The sequence below is a fragment of the Osmerus mordax genome, chromosome 13 (assembly GCF_038355195.1).
Source record: "Osmerus mordax isolate fOsmMor3 chromosome 13, fOsmMor3.pri, whole genome shotgun sequence".
In the NCBI taxonomy this organism is placed as follows: Eukaryota; Metazoa; Chordata; class Actinopteri; order Osmeriformes; family Osmeridae; genus Osmerus; species Osmerus mordax.
This window is the reverse complement of record NC_090062.1, coordinates 8,876,781-8,897,019: the sequence shown is the minus strand read 5'-3', so window position 1 is coordinate 8,897,019 and position 20,239 is coordinate 8,876,781. Positions and strand designations below refer to the sequence as shown.

The 20,239-nt window shown below is 42.3% G+C and overlaps 1 protein-coding gene across 1 annotated transcript in view; it reads right to left on the bottom strand.

The window, feature by feature from the left end:
- neo1a (neogenin 1a) overlaps positions 1-18,190 on the bottom strand; it is a 113,829-nt gene extending 95,639 nt beyond the window's left edge. The window contains exon 1 of the mRNA XM_067249025.1: positions 17,674-18,190. Coding sequence (XP_067105126.1) covers positions 17,674-17,764 — 91 coding nt within the window. The 5' untranslated portion in view covers positions 17,765-18,190. The remainder of the gene's footprint in view (positions 1-17,673) is intronic.
- Positions 18,191-20,239: the final 2,049 nt, after the last annotated feature.

Genomic DNA, 20,239 nt, shown 5'->3' with positions numbered 1-20,239 from the left:
CTTTATGGCCCCTCCCTCCCTGGCAGTGCATCTCCAACTAGACAGAGCGTGGAGGCCAGCAGACCAGGCAAGGGGGAGGGGGGTTAAAGTTCACATGATAATTACATGGAGGGATTTACCGGTGTCATTAGAATGCAAATAAATGTCAGCGGAAGGATTGCGCCAGCACGCTGGTCTGTGTACGTGGGTGTGTGTGCGCGCGCGCATGCGCGACAGAGAGGGAGAGAGACAGGTGTGCGCATGCGTGTCCATCTGTCATCTGAAACAGCGCTGGGTCGTGTGTGAGCGGAGGTGTGCTAACACCCGGTTTCTGCTTCTGCTCGGCGTGATGCCAGTGGCGTGGGGGGGGGGGAGAGGGATTCCTTTAATTACTAAATTAATTGAGGCTTGACGTTGTCTGGTGCTGATAAGAGCCTACATGCCACCAAATGAACACCAGGGCCGGCCTGACCGGGAACCTTCACGTCACAGTCGTCATACCCTCTGATGGAGGGATAAAAGAAAAGTGGAGAGGAGGGGGAAGAGAGAAGGTAGGGATGTAGAGAGAGAGGGATGAGAGAGAGAGAGAGAGAGAGAGAGAGAGAGAGAGAGAGAGAGAGAGAGAGAGAGAGAGAGAGAGAGAGAGAGACCAAGGGAGAAGAGAAAGACAGATGAGGTCTTCGGAGTGTGAGAAAACAGAAGGAAATGGATAGATGCAGGTGGAAAGACAGGAAGAGCAGGCATCAGACAGAACACATCTGTGGACAAAACAGACTGGGTGAGCCTGGAAGGGAGGAAGTTATATGAAGCAGACACAGTTGGACACGAGATGAGGAAAAGGATGACATCTTTGGAAAAGGCTAAATGGAACTTGCATTGCTATCTGACATCTTCCCTGTATCTATTCAGAAAGATATGTTTGCCAGTGGATGCATTCTGTTCCGCCACCATGTACCTTATTTTCAGTTCTGTCATATTGTTAGAAGGCACAGCTCTGTTGTCATTTTATTTTCTACGCAGACATGTGAAACTAGTTTGTCTCTAAAGTGCATAAACCTGTGATAAAGGTGTGTGTTGATTCAAGAGGGCGTAGCATGTGCTAGGAAACACGTACAGAAACACTGTCACAGTATTATGCATTATGAGACAGTGCCAATGATTTGTGTATGTGTGTGTGTGTGTGTGTGCATGCGCTCAGGCCTCAGTCTGCTGGAACAGAGGAGGGAACGGTTGTGGATGGTGGTGTGTCAGTGCATGTGTGTGTAAAGCAAGGGGGAGGACAGGGGAGTCCAGAGGGGATAGATGTTGCTGGGTCTTCCAGTATTTTAAAAGGTTGTAGTGCTGCATTTCTACTATGTGACAACCTTTTATAACTTTGGTGATTTGCGTGACAAGTATGCAAAATTCATACATATATCTGCCATGAATACAGACATTTGGCTGGAAACACTTCGCCATATATCCCATTCAAATCCATCAAATGAATGCAGAAATGGCAATTTACACTTGGCACAGAGCCAATTACACGGAGCCACCTTATCTAAATGGTGACAGACCCAATTATCCATGAGGACACAGAAAAGTTAGAAACTGAACCGAACCTATCCGCGCCTCTTTTGTTGAGGCACCATTCTCCATGCATCTTTTAAGCCCATAGTCCATTTTCCCTTGGCCCTTATTTGAAGCCATTGAAATAGTCACTAATTACTGGAGAATAGGCAGTTAATGGCCATCTGCGGCGGCCTTGCTGTCTCTCTCTCTCCCTCTTGCTCGCCCTGTACAAGGGTGTCTCCATGGCGACCTGTCGCTGAGTGGCCAGTAGGCAGTGGGTGAGGCGTAATGATTCAGGGGTGAGCCTGCCTTCACTGCTCCTTGTGCCACTTGACTAAGCATAGTGCTTATTAATGGACAGTTCCTCAATGCTCCCTGAATCACTAACACGTTATTACAGGAGGGGTGGGGACTGGGAGTGGCAAAGGGCAGAAGTTTTACAAAGGTGGATATCAGTGGCACAAGGGAACATGAGTATTTTCACAAATGTAAAAAAACAGGTAAACAAATGTAGCTGGACCCTACGGCTTTCTAATTAGGTAAAGGGCTCCTTTGTAAGGGGTGCCTTCTTCAGGAGTTTAAATCAGTTTTCAACAGCCTTCATTCATGCCAACAGTAATATTTTTCTGAGGACCTTTTTTTTTTTTTATATATGTGAAACGTGAAGTCCCTGTGACAGTTTGCCAATGGTTATTTGAACATTAAAATGAAGGTGAGGAGAGAGCAATGTCTATTTTACAGTATTACACTAGGCCAAAATTCTGAAAAAACATTTCCTACTTTTATCAAGTCTATAAACAAATAAGGCAGGCAAGCGTTCAGCTGTCACTTGGATTAAAAAAAAAAAACCAGCAGATGCATTGGGTATCCCATGACTGCATCATGAGCATATGGTGCAAAACAGAGCCCATATGAATGCAAATAAACACCCAACATCCGAAGAGGGTGCGGAACACGTGCTACTTCTGCTTCCTGAGATGTGCACATTCAATTAAGGGGATTTCTGAGAATATGTACTCTATAAAGAGAGAGGGGCGTCATTCCACCCCCGAGGCAGGTAGACATAGTAAAGTAAAGGATATGCTATTCAGATATTCTGCTTAGGCTGACTTAGCATAAGCAAGCAAATGTAAGCTCGAGTTTTACAGTTCAACAGAAAGATTGTTTATGTTTGCGAGCTCAAATAGAATCCTACACTTGCACTTGGAAGAGAGGCTGGGGACAAGGGAGCATTGTGAGCCCCTTGTTTCTGCGTGGTGCATCGCCCTCTAAAAGGCTTCTGTTGTTTAAGGTCAAACGATTGACGCGGATCAGCGGACATATAAAAAAAAAAAGAGCCACTCTCTTTTACACAGTGTAACATCACAAACTAATAGCCTGGTACTTTAATGTTTGTGAGCTGAATCAAACAAGTGTCCTGTGGATAGCTGCGAGAAAGGGGGGAAGAAGAAAAAAAAGCCAAGCTTCTCCATATATTATGGCCAGATAAATTATGCTTGTTCTATTTACACACCTCCTCAATGTCAAACAGCAGCAACCCTCCCATCTCCGGCTCAATGGTCTTTTCTCCATATTAATGAGAGCCAGGGATCAATAGGATGACAGGAAGACGGATCGCCCCAGGGAGGAAGAGAGGAGAGGCCTGGAGGGCAGAAAGGAGGTTGCTCTCCAGAGGGAAAGCTAACAAATACCAATAGATGCAACAACTAAGCACTGACACCGCCGTGGTCATGTTTAGACGTTCACATTTTTCCGGGGTCTTGCATTAGGCACACACGCTGTTTGCAGCATAACACACACATCCCAATCTGGATTAGCAGCCATGCTGTTGGCTTTAGTTAGGCTAAAGGTCAGATCATATTTCATTTTCAAATGAGAAGGCTTCTTGCTGGCCGTGAATGGGATTTGCCAGTTCCATTGGAGCAATGGTGGTATGCATGCATGCTTTGTATGCTGCCCATTGTGGCTCCATCTTGGAGCACCAGCAGTAGTTCACCATAATAAACCTTTAAGTAAGCCGGCATGGCCATGTCACTGTCCTTTCTTTCCAATTTGAAGACGGTTAGGGTAGTGGTAATTTACGTACATTATTACTATTACAGATGCCATCCCACTAGTGCCATCCTACCTCTTAGTTGCATCAGTGCCTTGTTGAACAACATGGCTTAAAACTGCATTGAGAAGCATTTAGTAAGGAAGTAAGGAATAAATTCACTTCACAGATACATTTAACCGTATGAACCCATCATCCTTTACTAGAGTGTGTCCAATAATGTGTTCAATGTGGGTGTTGGTAACTTGTCCATGGCCTGTATTGAGGATCAGTTGAGTTGCTTTTTCAGATAACTTTTCCCTCCTTCACTTGGTGGGTTTGTTTGGGTTAGCCAGGTTCCGTTTCTTCTTTGAATTCAGTTAATCTAAGCTTCTCAAGACTGTTGCCCTTGTGATAAAACCTGGGATAAGAAAACGTCTGTTTCAAACAGGTAGTGAACTATCAGGACCAGGTGGTCACTAAAGGGGGAGCACAGAGCATCTTGAGCCCACGCGTCAAAGTCCAGATCCTGCTGATAAACCATGTGAAGAGCCCTTTGTCTTCACGGCTGACCTCCAAGCTATCTTTTTTTTTTTATATTTGTATCTGCTTACTTCAGCTTTATTGTGATAGTGACAGTGGAGAGACAGGGAATGTAAAGGAGAAAGAGAGAGGGAGGACATGCAGGAAATGGCCCAGGCTGGAATCAAACCCGGGCTCCTTAACCTACATGGTACACACTCTACCCAGTAACAAAGAATATTTTGATAAAAAAGAAAACCAATGTCTTGGTTTTGTTTGGTGATATAATCCATGTTCAAGGTCTACTAGTACATTCAGCGTATTCAAAGAAAACAGCCATTTAGGTGAATAAAACAAAGTCTAAATGGAAAAGTTATAAACCATTCATGTCCAAGATTAAGCAGTGATTTCGAGGAGCAAGCATCAAATACAAGCCATAAGACAGAACGTGTATGCTAATTCAACTGAATCCACAGGCAGGTGGCCACTGGGTGGATTGGCAGTGTGCTGGAGAGCTACAGGCTGTGGTCTGTGTGATGAGGGATGCACACCTGCCATGTCTGCTAGCTGGCGGTCTCACAGCTGAAATACAGGGGGATGGGCAGGTGCATGGAGGGAGGAGAGGGGACCACTGAAGGGCTGGGGGAGGGGGAGCCGAGAGAGGGAGGAATGGAGAGAGAGGGAGCTGCATTTATTATTAATGGCAGCTCGCTGGATGGGAGAAAGAGATCTAATGCGGCCTTGAAGGTTGTAGCATGTGCGTAATTGCCAAAGAGGGACTCGCTCACTATGCAGTTCCCACCATCCCTCCAACCCCCCCCCCCCCTCCTCCTCCCTCCCTCCCTCTCTCAATACATCTGTTTCTCATAGTCCACCTTCTTATTGTGGAGAATACATCTTTTAGAGCCAGGTGAACCTTCAGGTGACAGTTGTATCAAACTGGTAACTCGGCTTAATCCAGCGCTGAGATCCTTCTCCTTGCCTTTGTGAATCCAATGAGAGACCAATGATCTGTGACTATAGCAATAGCATGTGGAAATAAGGGACTGCATTAGAGTCAAGATGCTTACAACACTATACAGATGTTAAGGTCTCGAGAACAGGTCTTTGGCTTCGTGGCAGTTGATGGGGGAAGATGGGTGGAAGGGGAGGATAACAGAGCCACCTTGGAGTATCTAATACAATTACACCAACTGAAGGTTTTTGGGGGTGGGGGGTCTCGTTGGATAGAGAATGATGAAGTGACTTCAAACGCAGTGTTGATGAATGGAAAGCAGGGTGTGACAGGCCAAAATAGATGAGCAACAATAGAAGGAGATGGGGAGCAGGGTGGGGGGGAAAAGGCAAGGGTGAGGTTGTTATTGATTCTGCTGACTGTGTTCTGAGGTACAGTGGGGGGTGACTAGAGGGAAGAAGTGTATGAAGAATGGAGGCAGAGTTTGCCCTCGGGCTGTAGTTAAAGCCGTGTGTCCTTTGGGGCCACATCAACGAGCCTCAAATGAGCCGCACATTGGTCACGCCGAATATTCCATATAAACACACTACCAGCTACCAACCCCCCCCCCCCCCCCCCCCCCACACACACACACACACCTCCCCCCACCCCATCCCCCTTAAAATAAACATAGGCCCTCGCGACAATACATTCAGGGCTGATTGAAATTCAAAATAGGAGCCCAGCCGCCACAGGGAGACAGGGATGGGCGGTGGGGGGGTGGACATTGTGGCTCACTGGGGCCCTATAAAAAACAGATGCTAAATCACTTAACTACTCCAAAATGAGTTGCCAGGGATGACGGGATGTAGTGGAATCTGTAACAGCGCACAGTGTGATCTGTCTGTGGAAGATCGCCTGCGTTTAGCCAGAAGGCTGGCTACAATGGAACAAAGGAAAAAGGCCAGTCTGACTTTCTGTGAATTCTCCATTACCTACAACCCAAAATAACTCATTACATCATCTGTATTAAAATTCCTATCTGCGACACCGTTTGCAGAGATGTGGGGGGAAAAACACATGTCCAGAGCAGCCATTGCATTAGAATAGCTTTACCTCAAGTGAATTTGATTTAAGATCTTGATTAAGCTCCACTCTGAAGGACTACGCTGCATCTGAAGGATCCAAAATCTATTTATTGGATACAGGACTGATGTCCCGCTGACTGGCGATGCCCTGTGTGCATCTCATTTCCTTGTGCGGGGGTGAGGGTTCCAGAGTAATCGTTTCACCTGGCCTGGTTTCCTCTTCATATGCTAGTGAATCTCAGGTAGAGCAGACATTCAGGGTAATAAAGCAGATGACAATAATGGAGAGACTGAATTCCTGTATTTAATCTGTAAAAATCCTCAATGCTAATCTTCTTACCGCAAACTTAATCGGGAGAACAGGAAGACTATCAATTACACTTAGCCTACACAAGTACAATGAGTCTTCTAATCTTTTACTTTGAGGATTCAACTTGATTAAAAATGTAGATCCTTTATTTGATAGCATTTAGTTAGCTCTGGCACTGCTTAGTTAACACCACACCAAGTTTAACACCATGTTAAACTCAAACCTTCAAATCTTCTTGCTTCTAAAATGCAAAGCAGAACTGTCACTCATTTCAGTTCAGGGTTCTAAAACAAGTTTCTTGCAGCATTAGAGCTTCAACGGTATGCACTGCAGTGCACTGCAAGGACAGAACAACTTTCCTCACTCAAGCCCCAAAGGTGATATTTAAGGTAACAGCATTAACAATGAGTCAGACACACAAACACACATACACCAAGTAGAAAAATTAGGTTGCCACCAGGTATGGTAAACAAATAGTAAACAGTACGGTACTGAGGAATGCAGCCTGTTCTGCACGGTTTATACCTGCACACAGGAGACCTGTCTTTTGTTCCTGTAAGGTATCATGAATAACAGGAAACATTAGTTTGGAGACCTCTGGAATGTAGACACTGATATGTGTATTTTCAACTATGGCCAGGAAGTCTTTTAGAGCATAGAGTCATGCTAGTCTAGTATAACAAATTATTATACTAATAAAAATTAATAAATGAATACATTCTGTTTCTGAATTTCTGTCATTCACAAGCATGTTCCATTTGTGGATTGTGGCAAACCCTCCTCAGTCCACAAAAACACAATGAGCACCTACTTTCCCCTGTTTCTACAGTTCATTTCCTGTCTTTATTATGACTGGAGCTCAGCTCATTCACAGTGGCTAAATAGGGGAGGCTCGGGCACTGTTTACTCAGCGTGGAGAGACGTGAGGCTCAGTCTTCCTAATGGCTTCCTGCATTTCACACGATTGTTTCCCCTCAGGAAATCTTATCAACACAGGCCACTGCTGCACTGACCAAAACGGGCCAAAACCGGGGCACTTATTAATGTACCACTAATGTATCATTAAACAAGCATTCGTATCTTTTTACTGAAGTGCCGCCTGAATTAGGGTCTTAGGTTGGTTTAGGTGTAGCTGTATGGACATTTGTGAAGCTCTCTGTGACATTGCTTGTAAAAAGGAGATACAAATGAAATTTTATTTGACAAAGTACATGGCACACTGTATAGGACAGCAGCCAACGTACATCATTGTGATAAGAGCACGATGAACACAAAGAAAAACTGACAAGTACGCCAAGATAAGTACACAGACACACACACAAACTTTCTGGGGTGATGTTCGCAAAGGGAATACACTCCCTGTCTACAAGCAGGGTTAGGCATGTGCAGAACTATCAAAACAGCCCATAAAACTCACAATCCAAGCCAGACTAGCATGTGAGGAATGTTTCTCCTCAGAACAGAACACTCCTCAACCGGCAGAGAGGATGAGCTGGGAGCGCCTGTCCTCCTCTTCCCTTTGAAGTCTGTGTGTTTGAGAGGGCTGAAGACTGAGGCGGACGTTGCTACAAGCACTGCGAATGGGTAAGCTGGTACCAGGCCAGGCAATTCCTTTCTCGTTAGAAATTAATTACTGACTTAGCCAGCAAAAGGGCTCCTGTAACGGTCGCTAGGCATCGGCCCACGGGGAGCACTTGAACCCCTGACCCCCTCACCCCCCCTGCCTGCCTCCTGCGGTTGTTTCAGACCGATGGGGGTGCGTGACATTGCCTTCCAGTCCAGGGACACTGCCCAGCCAGCCCGGGAATGCAGTATCACTGGGGGGGTATATGGGGAAGAAAGGGGAAGGGTGGGTAAGTAGAACGGGTCCCAATGATTTAGAGCCTGAATGGGTTCAGAGGTTAGAGAGCTTCATCATTAAGTCCTCAGTCACTCTCGTAATATAGCGCCCTGCTAGCTAACAAAATACTGACCCGGATTACTGAGGGGAAATGAGAGTCCGAAAAAGAAGAGAGATTACAAACACACTGGGGCTTTTATTTGATGGGACTACATATCAACACATTAATATGGTTACCTATTAAATATAGGTGAGTTGAAATATGAAGTCAGTATGAAGTCACTGATCAGGTCAACTGAAAAAAACTACTTGTTTCAGACAGTAACATTTGTTTCTAAGAAACTGTTATACAGCAACTAAGAGACTTTCAAGGAACATGTAAGTAGTTAGTGTATCAGATTGATGGTGTGTGTGTGTGTGTGTGTATCTGTATCTGTATGAGCGATTGTATGTGTGTGCATACTGAGATAATGTGCAAGAATGTGCAAGAAAGAGTGTGTGTGTGTATTTTGAGAGCATTTGTTCAGCCGTTTTCCTGAAAGCTTGAATGACATGCTTATGCACTCAGGACTAATTTAGACCACTCTAGGTAAATGGAGTATGAAAGCAGCCCTAAAGCAGAAAATCTATTTAGTTTCCCTCCGACCCACAACCCACCCACAGTACCTGAACAAGTCCTACCCATCATTCAGAAGTTCGAATAGGATGCATTGGTAAAAGAAAATGTCCATGCAGGAATAGGAAATGTGACATTTAAATAGCTCTACCTAGCACAACCCCATAGTTTATGAATCTGACAAAGTCCTGCTTAAAAAACAAACAAAGGATGCCAAGTTAACTTTGTATTTCATGTATGGAGTGCATTAATATCTTAACATGGCAGACTCTGCCTCAGGAGCCGGTGTAAAGGTAATTACTGTGTTTGTGTTTGAGTGTGTGTGTGCCTGTCTGTGTCACTAATGTTCTTCCTCTGTCCTTCTTGATAGGAAGCCTCGTTAGGGTTGCTCAGTAACAGCTGGCCTACTCCCACCCCCTCTGCTCCTTACCCCTAGCCCCCCTCCCAATGTTGGAATGCTGCCCTCTTCTCACACACCCCTCCCTACAACACTGGAGTTTGTCACTAAATTGCTTGTCCTGTGGAGAGGTGGGGGGGGTCTTTGTAGCTGAAGGAGTAGGAACCTTGTACAACTGGCATCCCTCAGTGAAGCAGAACCTTATGATGGTGGTACAGAAAGCGAATCACATCTTATGCCCTCCAATCTCAATCTCGTCTTTCTCTTTCATACTTTGGAGATAAAGATCATATCTTGCCTGACGCTCCACTGACTTTCCATACAGTTGCATCACCATGAAAGAATGATGCCTAGTTGTACTACAATACAGGGTAGGTGGAAGGTGAAGTTTTGACATAGGGCCTGTTGGAAATACAACATTGCACTGTGCCATACTACCCAGTCACAGCAAAGAGAGCACATTATCTTGGATACAGTAACATTCAGAGAGATGGCACACCATTTGTGAGTTTGGTGTCACCTTTGACAGCAAACTAAATGTGATGAAATAACACTCGGATTAGAAACATGAAATGTGAATAACTGAACTATAAAGCAATGGGGCTGATCCTAATCTGAAGTCAATCTCAACAACAAAACAAACTTTTTCACAGCAAATTGCAACACAGTTTTCCAAGTCTTGATATCTTCAGTTCCAGATATCGAGTTGAGTTTTCTTAACACTGTACATAATAAACTGTTCAAATCAGAGTGGTCAGCTTTTGTATCTGCTTTTCACATAAGCTTTTGTAACTCAACAATAAAAGTCACCTTAACTAAAATCTAAATATTTTACAGTGCCTTGGCTTTCCATGTGCACTATCCTTGGGAAATCTAGGTTTCTGACTCAAGATTACCTTAAAAGAAACCCCTGGTGGCAATTTCAAGCCCAAAGAATGACTTCTGTTATTCAAAGTTAACAAAGCCTGTTAAGACCGGTTCCCTAAAGCTATGGTTTTGTAATATAGGAATACAGAGACCTGATCAATTCCTCAGGACAAGATAGAAAATGTATCAGGACTGCAAATGGATCAAATATGACATAGCATTCACTGTGGGGTTACTCTGCCAGTGACTTTTCAGAACCTCAATAAGCACATTCATTTCTGAGCTCTTTTTCTAAAGCAAAGCTATGCAGTTGACCATTGTTAATTCTTCTGAAGAGCCGAGAGGAAAAGGGAATACAATATGGAAGTGGGGTGCTGTGAGGGCAAGTCCCTTCAGTTCTGAGGGGCCTGAAAGTCAAAAGAGTTTGTCAATTCCATTACATAATGGCAGCATATTAAAGAGGCTTTGGTCGTAATTTTGCCATTTCAGCCGCCTCTCTTGACTTCCACTAGCTTTAGCAGGCTCAATGTTGAGGAGAAACAGGCTCTAACAACATGGTGAAAAGCCAGTGCAGCTAATGGAGCAACCAAAGCCAAAAGAGGAGCTCCTGCAGACACAAAAGAACCTCTATACTACACCGCACTCTTGAAAGACTCATTTCAGCGCCAGATTTTCACACAGAAACACACGTTACTGCAGATGACCATGGATGAGTAGTGGTGTTGCCATGGTAGCAATGAAAATCTAAACAAAACAAAAAAATCATGGAGGTCAGGAGGATACAGGATGCTGATTTAAAAGGACAGCTTACAATGAAAGGCCAAATAAGACTTGTGCCATCAGATGTAATCAGCTCTTACAGCTTCTAATAAAATGTATACAGCCACCCATATCACTGGTAGAGACAAGAGAAAAATGAATTTGGTTACTTGCATATCAACCCAAAACGGGTTTTGGTTTATATTTTCTGCGAAACAATGCATAAACTTTATCTAAGATGAAGACAGAAAAAAATACTACATTTTTGCATCACACAAACAATCTTCTACCAGAAACCATGGCAACATCAAAGAAAACAATACCGGGCCAGCTCCCACAAATTCACAGCAACTCATTTACTATTTTAAAGACCCTATTATTAAACATCAAGGAAGCACCAGCAGAGGTAACCTATTTTAAGTGAGAATCTGAGCAAACCATGGATGTCAAAAGTTTAACTAACTTTGTACATGTGCAGTAGAAGAAAAAAAAAATCCCACTCTCCACTCTTGTCAAGTATTCTAGTTAAGTTGAGAGAAACTGTTTTCATATCTGTGGCTCCTCAAAAACTCTTTCCGGCACACACTTATAGAAATCAAAGGTCTTTAAATGGGGTTTGAAAGCAACTTGCATAAACCACACATCTAACAATCTCTCTCATTTGTCATTTGCAGCTGCCTGCAAATCTATAATTTTGTCCCAGCCTAAAAGAGGCTCATCCTATAAAAAGGTATAATCAAAGTGGTGCAATTAAAGCCTGCCTTTTGCTAAATTTTGTTGTGTGCAATGCTAGATGACACTTCAAGCTTAGCTGGCTTCACCAGAGAAATCTGTAACGAAAGCCAAATGAAAATGTCAAAACAACCTAATCTCTTCGCCTACCCTCTGCTAGACCAGGTAAACAAACTAATTTTGAGAAACAGCAAAGATGGCAAAACTCTGAACCTTGTTGATAAAACAAACAGCTGTTCATCTGAAGGCAGACAGAACACACACAAATGTACACACATCCCTTCGTATCTGAAGCTGCCAAAAGCCACAGGCCAGGCACAAGATGACGGCAGGCGGTTAGCTTGAGCAGCCCTAACAATCCTCTCTCTGTGACTGACAGACCCACACCCCTTCAGTCTATGAAGTGCTCCTTTGACTGATTGTGTGTGTGTGCGCACGTGCGTGTGAATATGTGTGTGTGTCGGTGTGCACGTGTGTGTGTGTAAAGGCACGGTCATGCACACATGTTAAGTCAGCACCCCTGTGCATGGCAAGTGTATAAAGACAAGTGAAGATGAAGAGGAAGATTTGGGGGAAACAATACAAGTTAATTTGGTCTGAGATCTAGGTCACTGTTGGGCTGCCCTTTTATTGTTCGGACACAGAGGGCTAGCAAACCCATCAAAAGAATTCTGACAAACTAGGTCAGGGTTAACTAAGTTCTAATTACACTGGCCAAACTGACGCATGGCCAAGCCCAAAATCAGTGGGAAAAGGCAAGTATTATTGATTCTAGTTTCATGTGCAGGATCTATTATGATCTCACTTCCTCAAAATTCCCACTAACTCCTTAGCATTCAAGCTGATTCTCCAAACCCTGGACGACATCCAAAAAGCCAGCAGCAGAAAATTTATGTCTGGCTGGTGGAGAACTCCAGTAGGTATGGCAGAATCTGATTTAGGTTATTAATCATGGTTTCCAGAAGAATATTAGTCTTTTTATTTATGGCGAAAAGCACACAGCCAGTGATGAGATTTAAAGTCTTAAAATGTATTAAAAGGGCTCTAGAGTAACAGTTAATGAGAATGGAAATGTAGAATATAAGGTAATTGCAAAATAAGTAAGGAAATATTACATGGGGTGATAGTGTTGCCTAATTAATCCCTATTTTTCCTAAAGTATTTCTCTCTAAGAGGGTAACCAATGAAGGAATGAACATATTTCATTCTTTGAACGCAAGGTAACACCAAAGTTTTAAACAAAGCTGTGGAGTGTGTGGAATCAAGACATCACAAATGAGGATCCCATAGTATGTGTCATCATAGGCCTTCTTTGAAACATGAATGTTAAAATTCCAACGAGGAGCAAGGTTTGTAAGAAACCCGCCTCAATAACCTTTCCCTTCTTGTGGAGTATGACCATAAATGGGTTCCCTGTAGTAAGTAAGGCCTAGCTCTCTCGTTAGGCCAAACTTCACTGACGAGCACAGCTTGCATGTGTCATAATCCTCTGCAGCTGCCACCATTGGCAGGAGACTCCACGGCAGGAGCTCGGGCAGAACCCAAAAAAGTTTGAGGAAAATTTGAGGCAAAAGTCCTTGCAGTCCTGCTAAGCTTGCAGAAATAGGGTTTTGGAATGTCCACAAAGCCCATTCCTTCAAACAATTTGGCCTCAATGCCAGGCAAGGGATAAGGAAATAAAAATATTGTCTCTTCAAAAAAACATTTATCTGCAGTTTGTATTTTAGATTGATGTACACGTCCACCATTTTTTACAGTTGGGCTGTAAGGAAAAGAGTGCATTGCTTCTGCACATAGGTGGATGGGAAAGCTTGGATTCTGTCTTCGTAAACAATGAAGGACATAATAACATTATCCTCTTCAAGAAAGCATCCATCACAGCTTCCGCAGTCTTGCATGATGCCTGCTGCAGAACATGACATGCTCCTTAAGGGCTAGTTGCTTGTTGTTCCAATAGTTTCTCCATGTGATTTAGCATGGCAGTTACATGCTGCTCTCAGAAAGGCGGGAGGGAACTGAGGGGTTCCGATATTTATTTGGTTATGGTTCGTCAATCGAGCATTCTTGTTTGTTTCATTGTAAAACCCTATGTCTGCAATAGCCAGCCCCTGCCACCATCCCACATACCTCCAGTCCAACAACCCATGAAAGAAACACAATTACAAACGTCTAGAGGAATGTATGAGGTAGCCTTTTGCACTAAGCTACAGTTAGTGTTATGCATTTAGAGACCTCAAATAAATAGGAATGTAACAATACTTTCAGAGGCAGTTTGTTCACGATACAAATGTGATGATTCAAATCGGTGAAATTAAAAGGATTTTGAAACAGCAGAGGATGCTATCCTAAAGCGATACGTAATATGTAAAACATTTTGTTAAAAGAATACCAATTGGGAGAAAAACGTACCGTAAACCCAGTATTGTGAACTGTATGAAATCGTACATTTAGTTACACCCCTACACATTGATAACAAAACTTAAGCATTAAAAACCCTGAAAGCGCATCTGACAAACATCAGGGAAAACAACTGAACTAGGAGCAGCAGCAATAGCTTAGATTTTGAGGAGACTTTGAAGGACTTTGAAAGCTAACCAGAATCTGAGAAGGAGGAGGCAAACAAGTTGGCGCTGGTGGGCACTGGTGTGGAGGACGGAGAGCAATGTGCTGGTCATGTTTCTCTGAACACTGCGCCATACCACTGGAGGACGAGACATCACAGCTCAGAAAGAGTGTCTCTTTTATCTCAGCAGGGGTGAATGGAAGCCATGTCGATGATCTGGTCCAGGCTTTGGAGAATGCTGGCTTCCCTCCACTAGAAACAGCCCTCTTTCTCCAACCCTCTATTTCCTGTTGAGTGGCTAGCCAGCCTTTACAGGCTGTCACTATTCAAGAAGACGGTTTCGTTCAGTCGGGCAACACAGGGGACATAATTTTTAAAAAAATCAGCAGGTTTTAAACTTTGTTGTCATCTTATAGTTGACAATCAATGAAGCCAGCATACTTTCGCCCAAGCCAGAAGGCTAACAGAAAGAATTAAAGATCGATTAAATCCTCCCAATGAAGTCCCAATTTGGTGTGCAGACCTAATTTGCAAATAAGGCAATTAGCAAAACAGGCTGATAGTTAATATTTTGGTAATGAATAAAATAATTTAAAAAAAACAAGACACTTGAAAGGAGGTGCAAAGAGTTTGTGGAAAAATATTACCATTGTAAAACATCACCAATATAATTAAGATGATATTGGTGATTACCTGCCGTTCATCCCGGAGATATTGATCTTCTCATGCCAATTACTAAATTAAAAACTGTTGTAGTAGATATTGTAAATTATAACTAACGACTGTTGCCATTTAACATGCTGAAGACAAGACTGTGATACTGAGCAAACAATTTTGAAGGCTAACATAGCAATTAGAAACAAAGGTAAAGCAGTCGGACGTCTTCACCATCGGTCTCATCTGCTGAACTTTCCATTCCTATATTTTTGCTGAGGACTAGGCTAGACGCTGTGCAGCAATACCTCGACCTTCCCCACCCCTGACCATAGGAGATCACCAGTTTCTCCTAATGAGGGTGGTTTCATTAGCAAAGCAGATGAATCAAACACTTCGCAAAGCGCACAATTATCCCACTCTCAGTGGAAAGAGGTCATTAGGACTTTATGAGCAATTGGAGCTCATAAATAAGAGATCAGTAAACAGCTTGATATATCGGCAAGACGGCAGGTGATGGGAGTTCCCCGTGAGATCCCTGCTAGCTTTATACAAAAAATATGGGACCTTGGAGGAAACTACCCAACCATTTTAAGGGTTGATTCATTGGTCTTTGAGAACACATTCAAAGTCTTCATTCTAAAATGTCAGTGAAGGTTGTAATCAATATTAGCCTAGAATTATGCCTAAATCACCATTGTCAGACATATCCTCTCCCTGAAAGAATCTCACAATACCAGTACAATGGGGGTCTTAGTGATTTTGCTTACCTGAAAGACATTAGGTGGAAAAAAAGAAAATGGTTGTTGTTTATAAGTTGGGCTTTGCTGCAGCCAAGGTGGTCTTAGAGGGGGTGAATCCCTCAGGTGTGGTTTGTGGAAGCTGAGAGCGACTTGCCAAATGTTTACACATGTCAGTAAGTTATTTGCATTGTCCACGGGGAAACTAAAAGCATACAATTCCCTGCTATGGGCATTACAAAGATAAAAGGGAATACAAATTGATGCTAATAAACCTCTGACAAAAAATACAGTTACCAAGTTAAACTTAAGACAGGGAAGTTTCCCCGCAATTAGTAAATACAGGAAAGGGTATTAGATGATGAACTGTCTAATGTAAGAGTTTTCCTTCAGTTTGTTCCTGGGTAAAAAAGTGCTTATCCTTGATGGCAGAAGAAACCAAATAAAAGAAAAAGAACTGAAATTCAAGCTAATAGTTTGACTCTCCAACTTTGATGAAGACAGGTTCTATCTGTTTCTTATTGCAAAGTCTCAAGACCTCAGAGCAATGTGTTTCAAATAAACAGATATTTTCAGTGAGTGGGGACCCCACAATTAGTAATTTGAAACTCTCTCCTGCATGTAGGTCCCAGTCCAATTCTCTGGAATCAATCAGAGCTCCCAAAGGAACTCCCCGCTCCCCTTAATCTCCTGGTTTTATTACTTTCCAGACAGAGTCGGGCCATTCCACCCTACCCCCATCTCTCTCTTTTGTACTGAACTCCAGCAAAGCCTAGGAGGGGCTTTTTTCACTCGCCTTCCCTTCCACCACTGCAGAGTGCTTTTCATGCAGGAGAGGCTCTTTCATCACCTTCCTCACGCAAGAGAGCCCAAAAGCTAGATGAGGCCCCCACCATCTTTTCAACATCTTAAAAACAAGCTTGAAAAGCATTACAGGCATTTCTGCTTTTCACAACATTGTTTATTGCTGGAAAGCCTATTCCTTCCCAAGCAATAGGCTACACACTGTTGGCAGGGGACATGTAAATAGTAGATCTTTGTGAAAGGCAATGAATGGTGTGCATTTGTGGTGATCAGCAGTAGATAAAGGCATGTGCTTTATCCTCATTAAAGCCTGCCAATGGACTCAGTGTCCTGACCTCAGCACCTAAAATGATTCAAGTATTGGTGGTAATAGGAATGAAAGTGCCTTCAGCTCAGTTGACTATTGTATTAACAAAGAGCAGACTACTACCAAATCTAGGTGGTATCCAACTTGGTTTCATAAGACTCACACAAAAGTTTTCAACACAATTAGCTAGATGCTGTAGCAAATTAATTGTGCAGGCCTACTGATTATCCATCAGCTAAGCATGTATTGACACCCAGGTAATGAGATGTCTTGTGGACTGATGATGCTAGTGCATTGCTTGACTGAAAGCTCAAGTGCGTGTCATTAGGTTTGTGGTTTTCTAGATCAAAGTTCTTGCCATCGGTTGCCATTTCAAGACAGTAACGGTTACCTAAGAAAAAACCTGTGCTAAATCAATAAATTATATTCCACTTTGCGTACAGATACAGTATCGTTTGTACTCAGTGCAGAAGAAGGTATTTGACCTAGGGTCTGGAAAATATTTCCAAATCCATGTGTAAAAGCTGCAAAACTGCATATTAGAACCTTTCTGACCACCACAAGACCAATATGGAGAATAATACTGCATTTACAAATCACAGCACAAAACTGACTCCAAAAAGATGGACAGCAAACTGCTATTCGGTCTCCTTCGCTTTACCTACAAAATGCCTAAATGTCAAACCAATTACGATTAGATTAGTTTGTGGTGTGCAGAGTAGCCAAGCCAATGTTATACTTGAATAGTGCCAAAGTCTCGGTCCTTTGTCGAAAAGGTTACCGGATAGGCTTCCTATTGCCTGAGACCTATGCGCTACAAGTCGATGCTTCATGTCTGTTACTAGAAGACTAGCTACATTCCAGGGCTTTGCAATGTCTCGTTCTTTTGTCGAACGTGATACATTGTAACTACCATTGTAAAAACGTGTTAACTGTTATACCATAGTGTAGCCTACAGGTAGCGAATCTATAGCTTACCTTTGTCGGCATGTCTTGTATATGTGGTCGCAGGGTAGAAGAAGGTGAGACAGAGGAGAGAGAGGAGCGACCGTGCTCCCCGCTCGGCCATCACTTTTCAAAAACAAATGTTTGCAGGCTTCAAGAAACCCAAAGAAAATCCGTGTTTTATATCCTCGACCACCTCCTTCGATAGACTCACACTCCCAAAGACAAATGAAGAAGTTTAATGCTTCCCTAAGAAATGGGTAAAAAACATCCGGAACCAGCTACTTTTGAAACTGGCCGGATGAAACATGTAGCTGGCTCGTGAGCTCGAATTATGGAGAGACCGCAGGTTAGAATGTTTTCTCAACTTGGTGGAGAAGATTTAAGGAAAACTAAAGTCACACCATTGCCCCAGACACAGACCTCGAAAATGTTAGGAAACGACGATTAGCCTACGCGCTGCTTCAAGATATTCCAATTAAAATCAAATGCGTTCGACTCTATTATAAGGACAGTTGAAAATATATATCAAGGTCCGATTGAAAGAGGAATCAACACCACTACCAGCTCCTGCCTGCGAACGGAACGTAATAGCAGCGTGGAAGGGCTGGAATTCTGGGTCCCCGGAAAACAGGGTGTGGAGTTCCACGGAACTCTGGATTGTGGTTGCTTGTTTAGGTAAAACCTAAAATATGGTGTCGGATTTTCAGAAGATTACAAAGGTACATCCAAAAGCACTTGTAACTCACTGGGAATAATCTGCAAACCAATTCGTTTTTAACTATTTCTGAATAACGAACTACATATAATTGTACTTACCGTAGTCTATGGAAATATTAAACAGCCTGACATGTATCTTGTTTTCTTAATGGGCAAACAAATGTATTGAACCTTTGAACAAATGAAAAAGCATTAAATGTTTACGATGGTAGCACTAATCTCACATAGGTTTTAAGACGTATCAAGCATCCAAGAATATTAACATGTAGCCTGTGTTTATAGCTAGACTTACAATATTTGTGATTTTTTACATTTGGATAGTTTCGGTATTGTGTACTACTTCTTTTGTGCATAATGCAATAACATAAAACATTATTTAAAAATTCGACAAAATGTGGTTATGTAAAACTCCTTCTGTAGATAATCACTTGTCAGTTACCATATTTGGGCAATTTTAGTGAATTTCCATTGACTATTAACAGTTAGAATGTTATTTTCGTGTTACTATCACCTAGTTAGTACAAGGTATGAAGATGGTTATGAGTCTGATGTCAAAATAAGATTATTTATAAGGAACATTGAGTCATTAATAACAGCAAGCAAGGTTTCTGTGTTGACAATACACTTTCAGTAGATAAGTGCGGAAGAACTGAAGTTGTTTTGATACATCAGAAGATAATGTAGTCTTTGTCTCGTTTTATCAGATTCAAGCAATAGAAAGATCACTTTTAATCCTGACAGACATCCTTATTCACATAATTACTCACCCATGTATTGAATATATAAAAAAAAAAACATTCACTTAGAAATATGAAAGAGCACCCCCCACTGGTTTTGTGGCCCCATAACATGTGAACCAACCCCAAGTGCATGACAAAGCATTATTTCCATCCAAGCCTTTTAATACATATCTCATTTGAAAGTCTCACATATACACAGATACCAACAAATACAATTCATAGTAAACATTCGTTTTGTTAAACCATTGAGTAGCCATCCAATATGCACTCAATTAAAATTTTGAATAGTTCAAAATTAGCTTGGTCTCATCCAGGTTGGATTGAAAAAGGTTGGCTTTTGAAGAAAAAATTTAATAGTGACTGCGGTATCAACCCAATGCTCCACATTCATTTCAAGCAAGGCTTCTCCTGCCCGCTGAACCATATAGTAGAATATCAGGGTCCTTCAGCCAAAATCGGTGCACAGAGCTGGATATGCCAGACAGTTCATCACCTTCAATATGCAATCTACATCCATGACCAAAAGCTGAGTGCAGACTTGAAATGATAAGGAGTCTGATAAGAAAATCTGAGAAGGTATCTGAATATTCCTTGATGGGAAATAGAGGCATTATCTACTCCACTGTCATCATTGCATCTTATAATTTGTTAGTTTTATAATTGTTACATGTTAAACCTCCTAAAAAAAATTGTAAATGTGCAGAGTTTCTTCATATGTTAACATTTGATAATGTATTTGTAAATTTGTCTTGAACCTTTTTCTTCCATTTTGTTGTGTGTTGCATATCTGTGTGTTGCATATCTGCACGGTATTTACCACTGATGCTTTAGGTTTTAAACACCTCCTTGTAGTCTACGGCCTTGGAATAATATTTCCTCTAGATTAATAAAAGGTTGGACTTAATCCCACAGCTCTACTCTCTCACATGTGAAGTGGTCTTCATATAGAGTATTATGCGGAATGTATACAGAATATCATCTCAAATAAATTTAACTTCTGATAGATGAAGAGCTGTGAGATTAGTGCTCTATGACTGCTTTTCATATCTTCTCTTTGGCCGTTGATTAAGGATACTATTTTTAAACCGTTTAATCTTTTCATCCCCCTTAAGGTGAAATAACCCTTAACAGTACGGTAA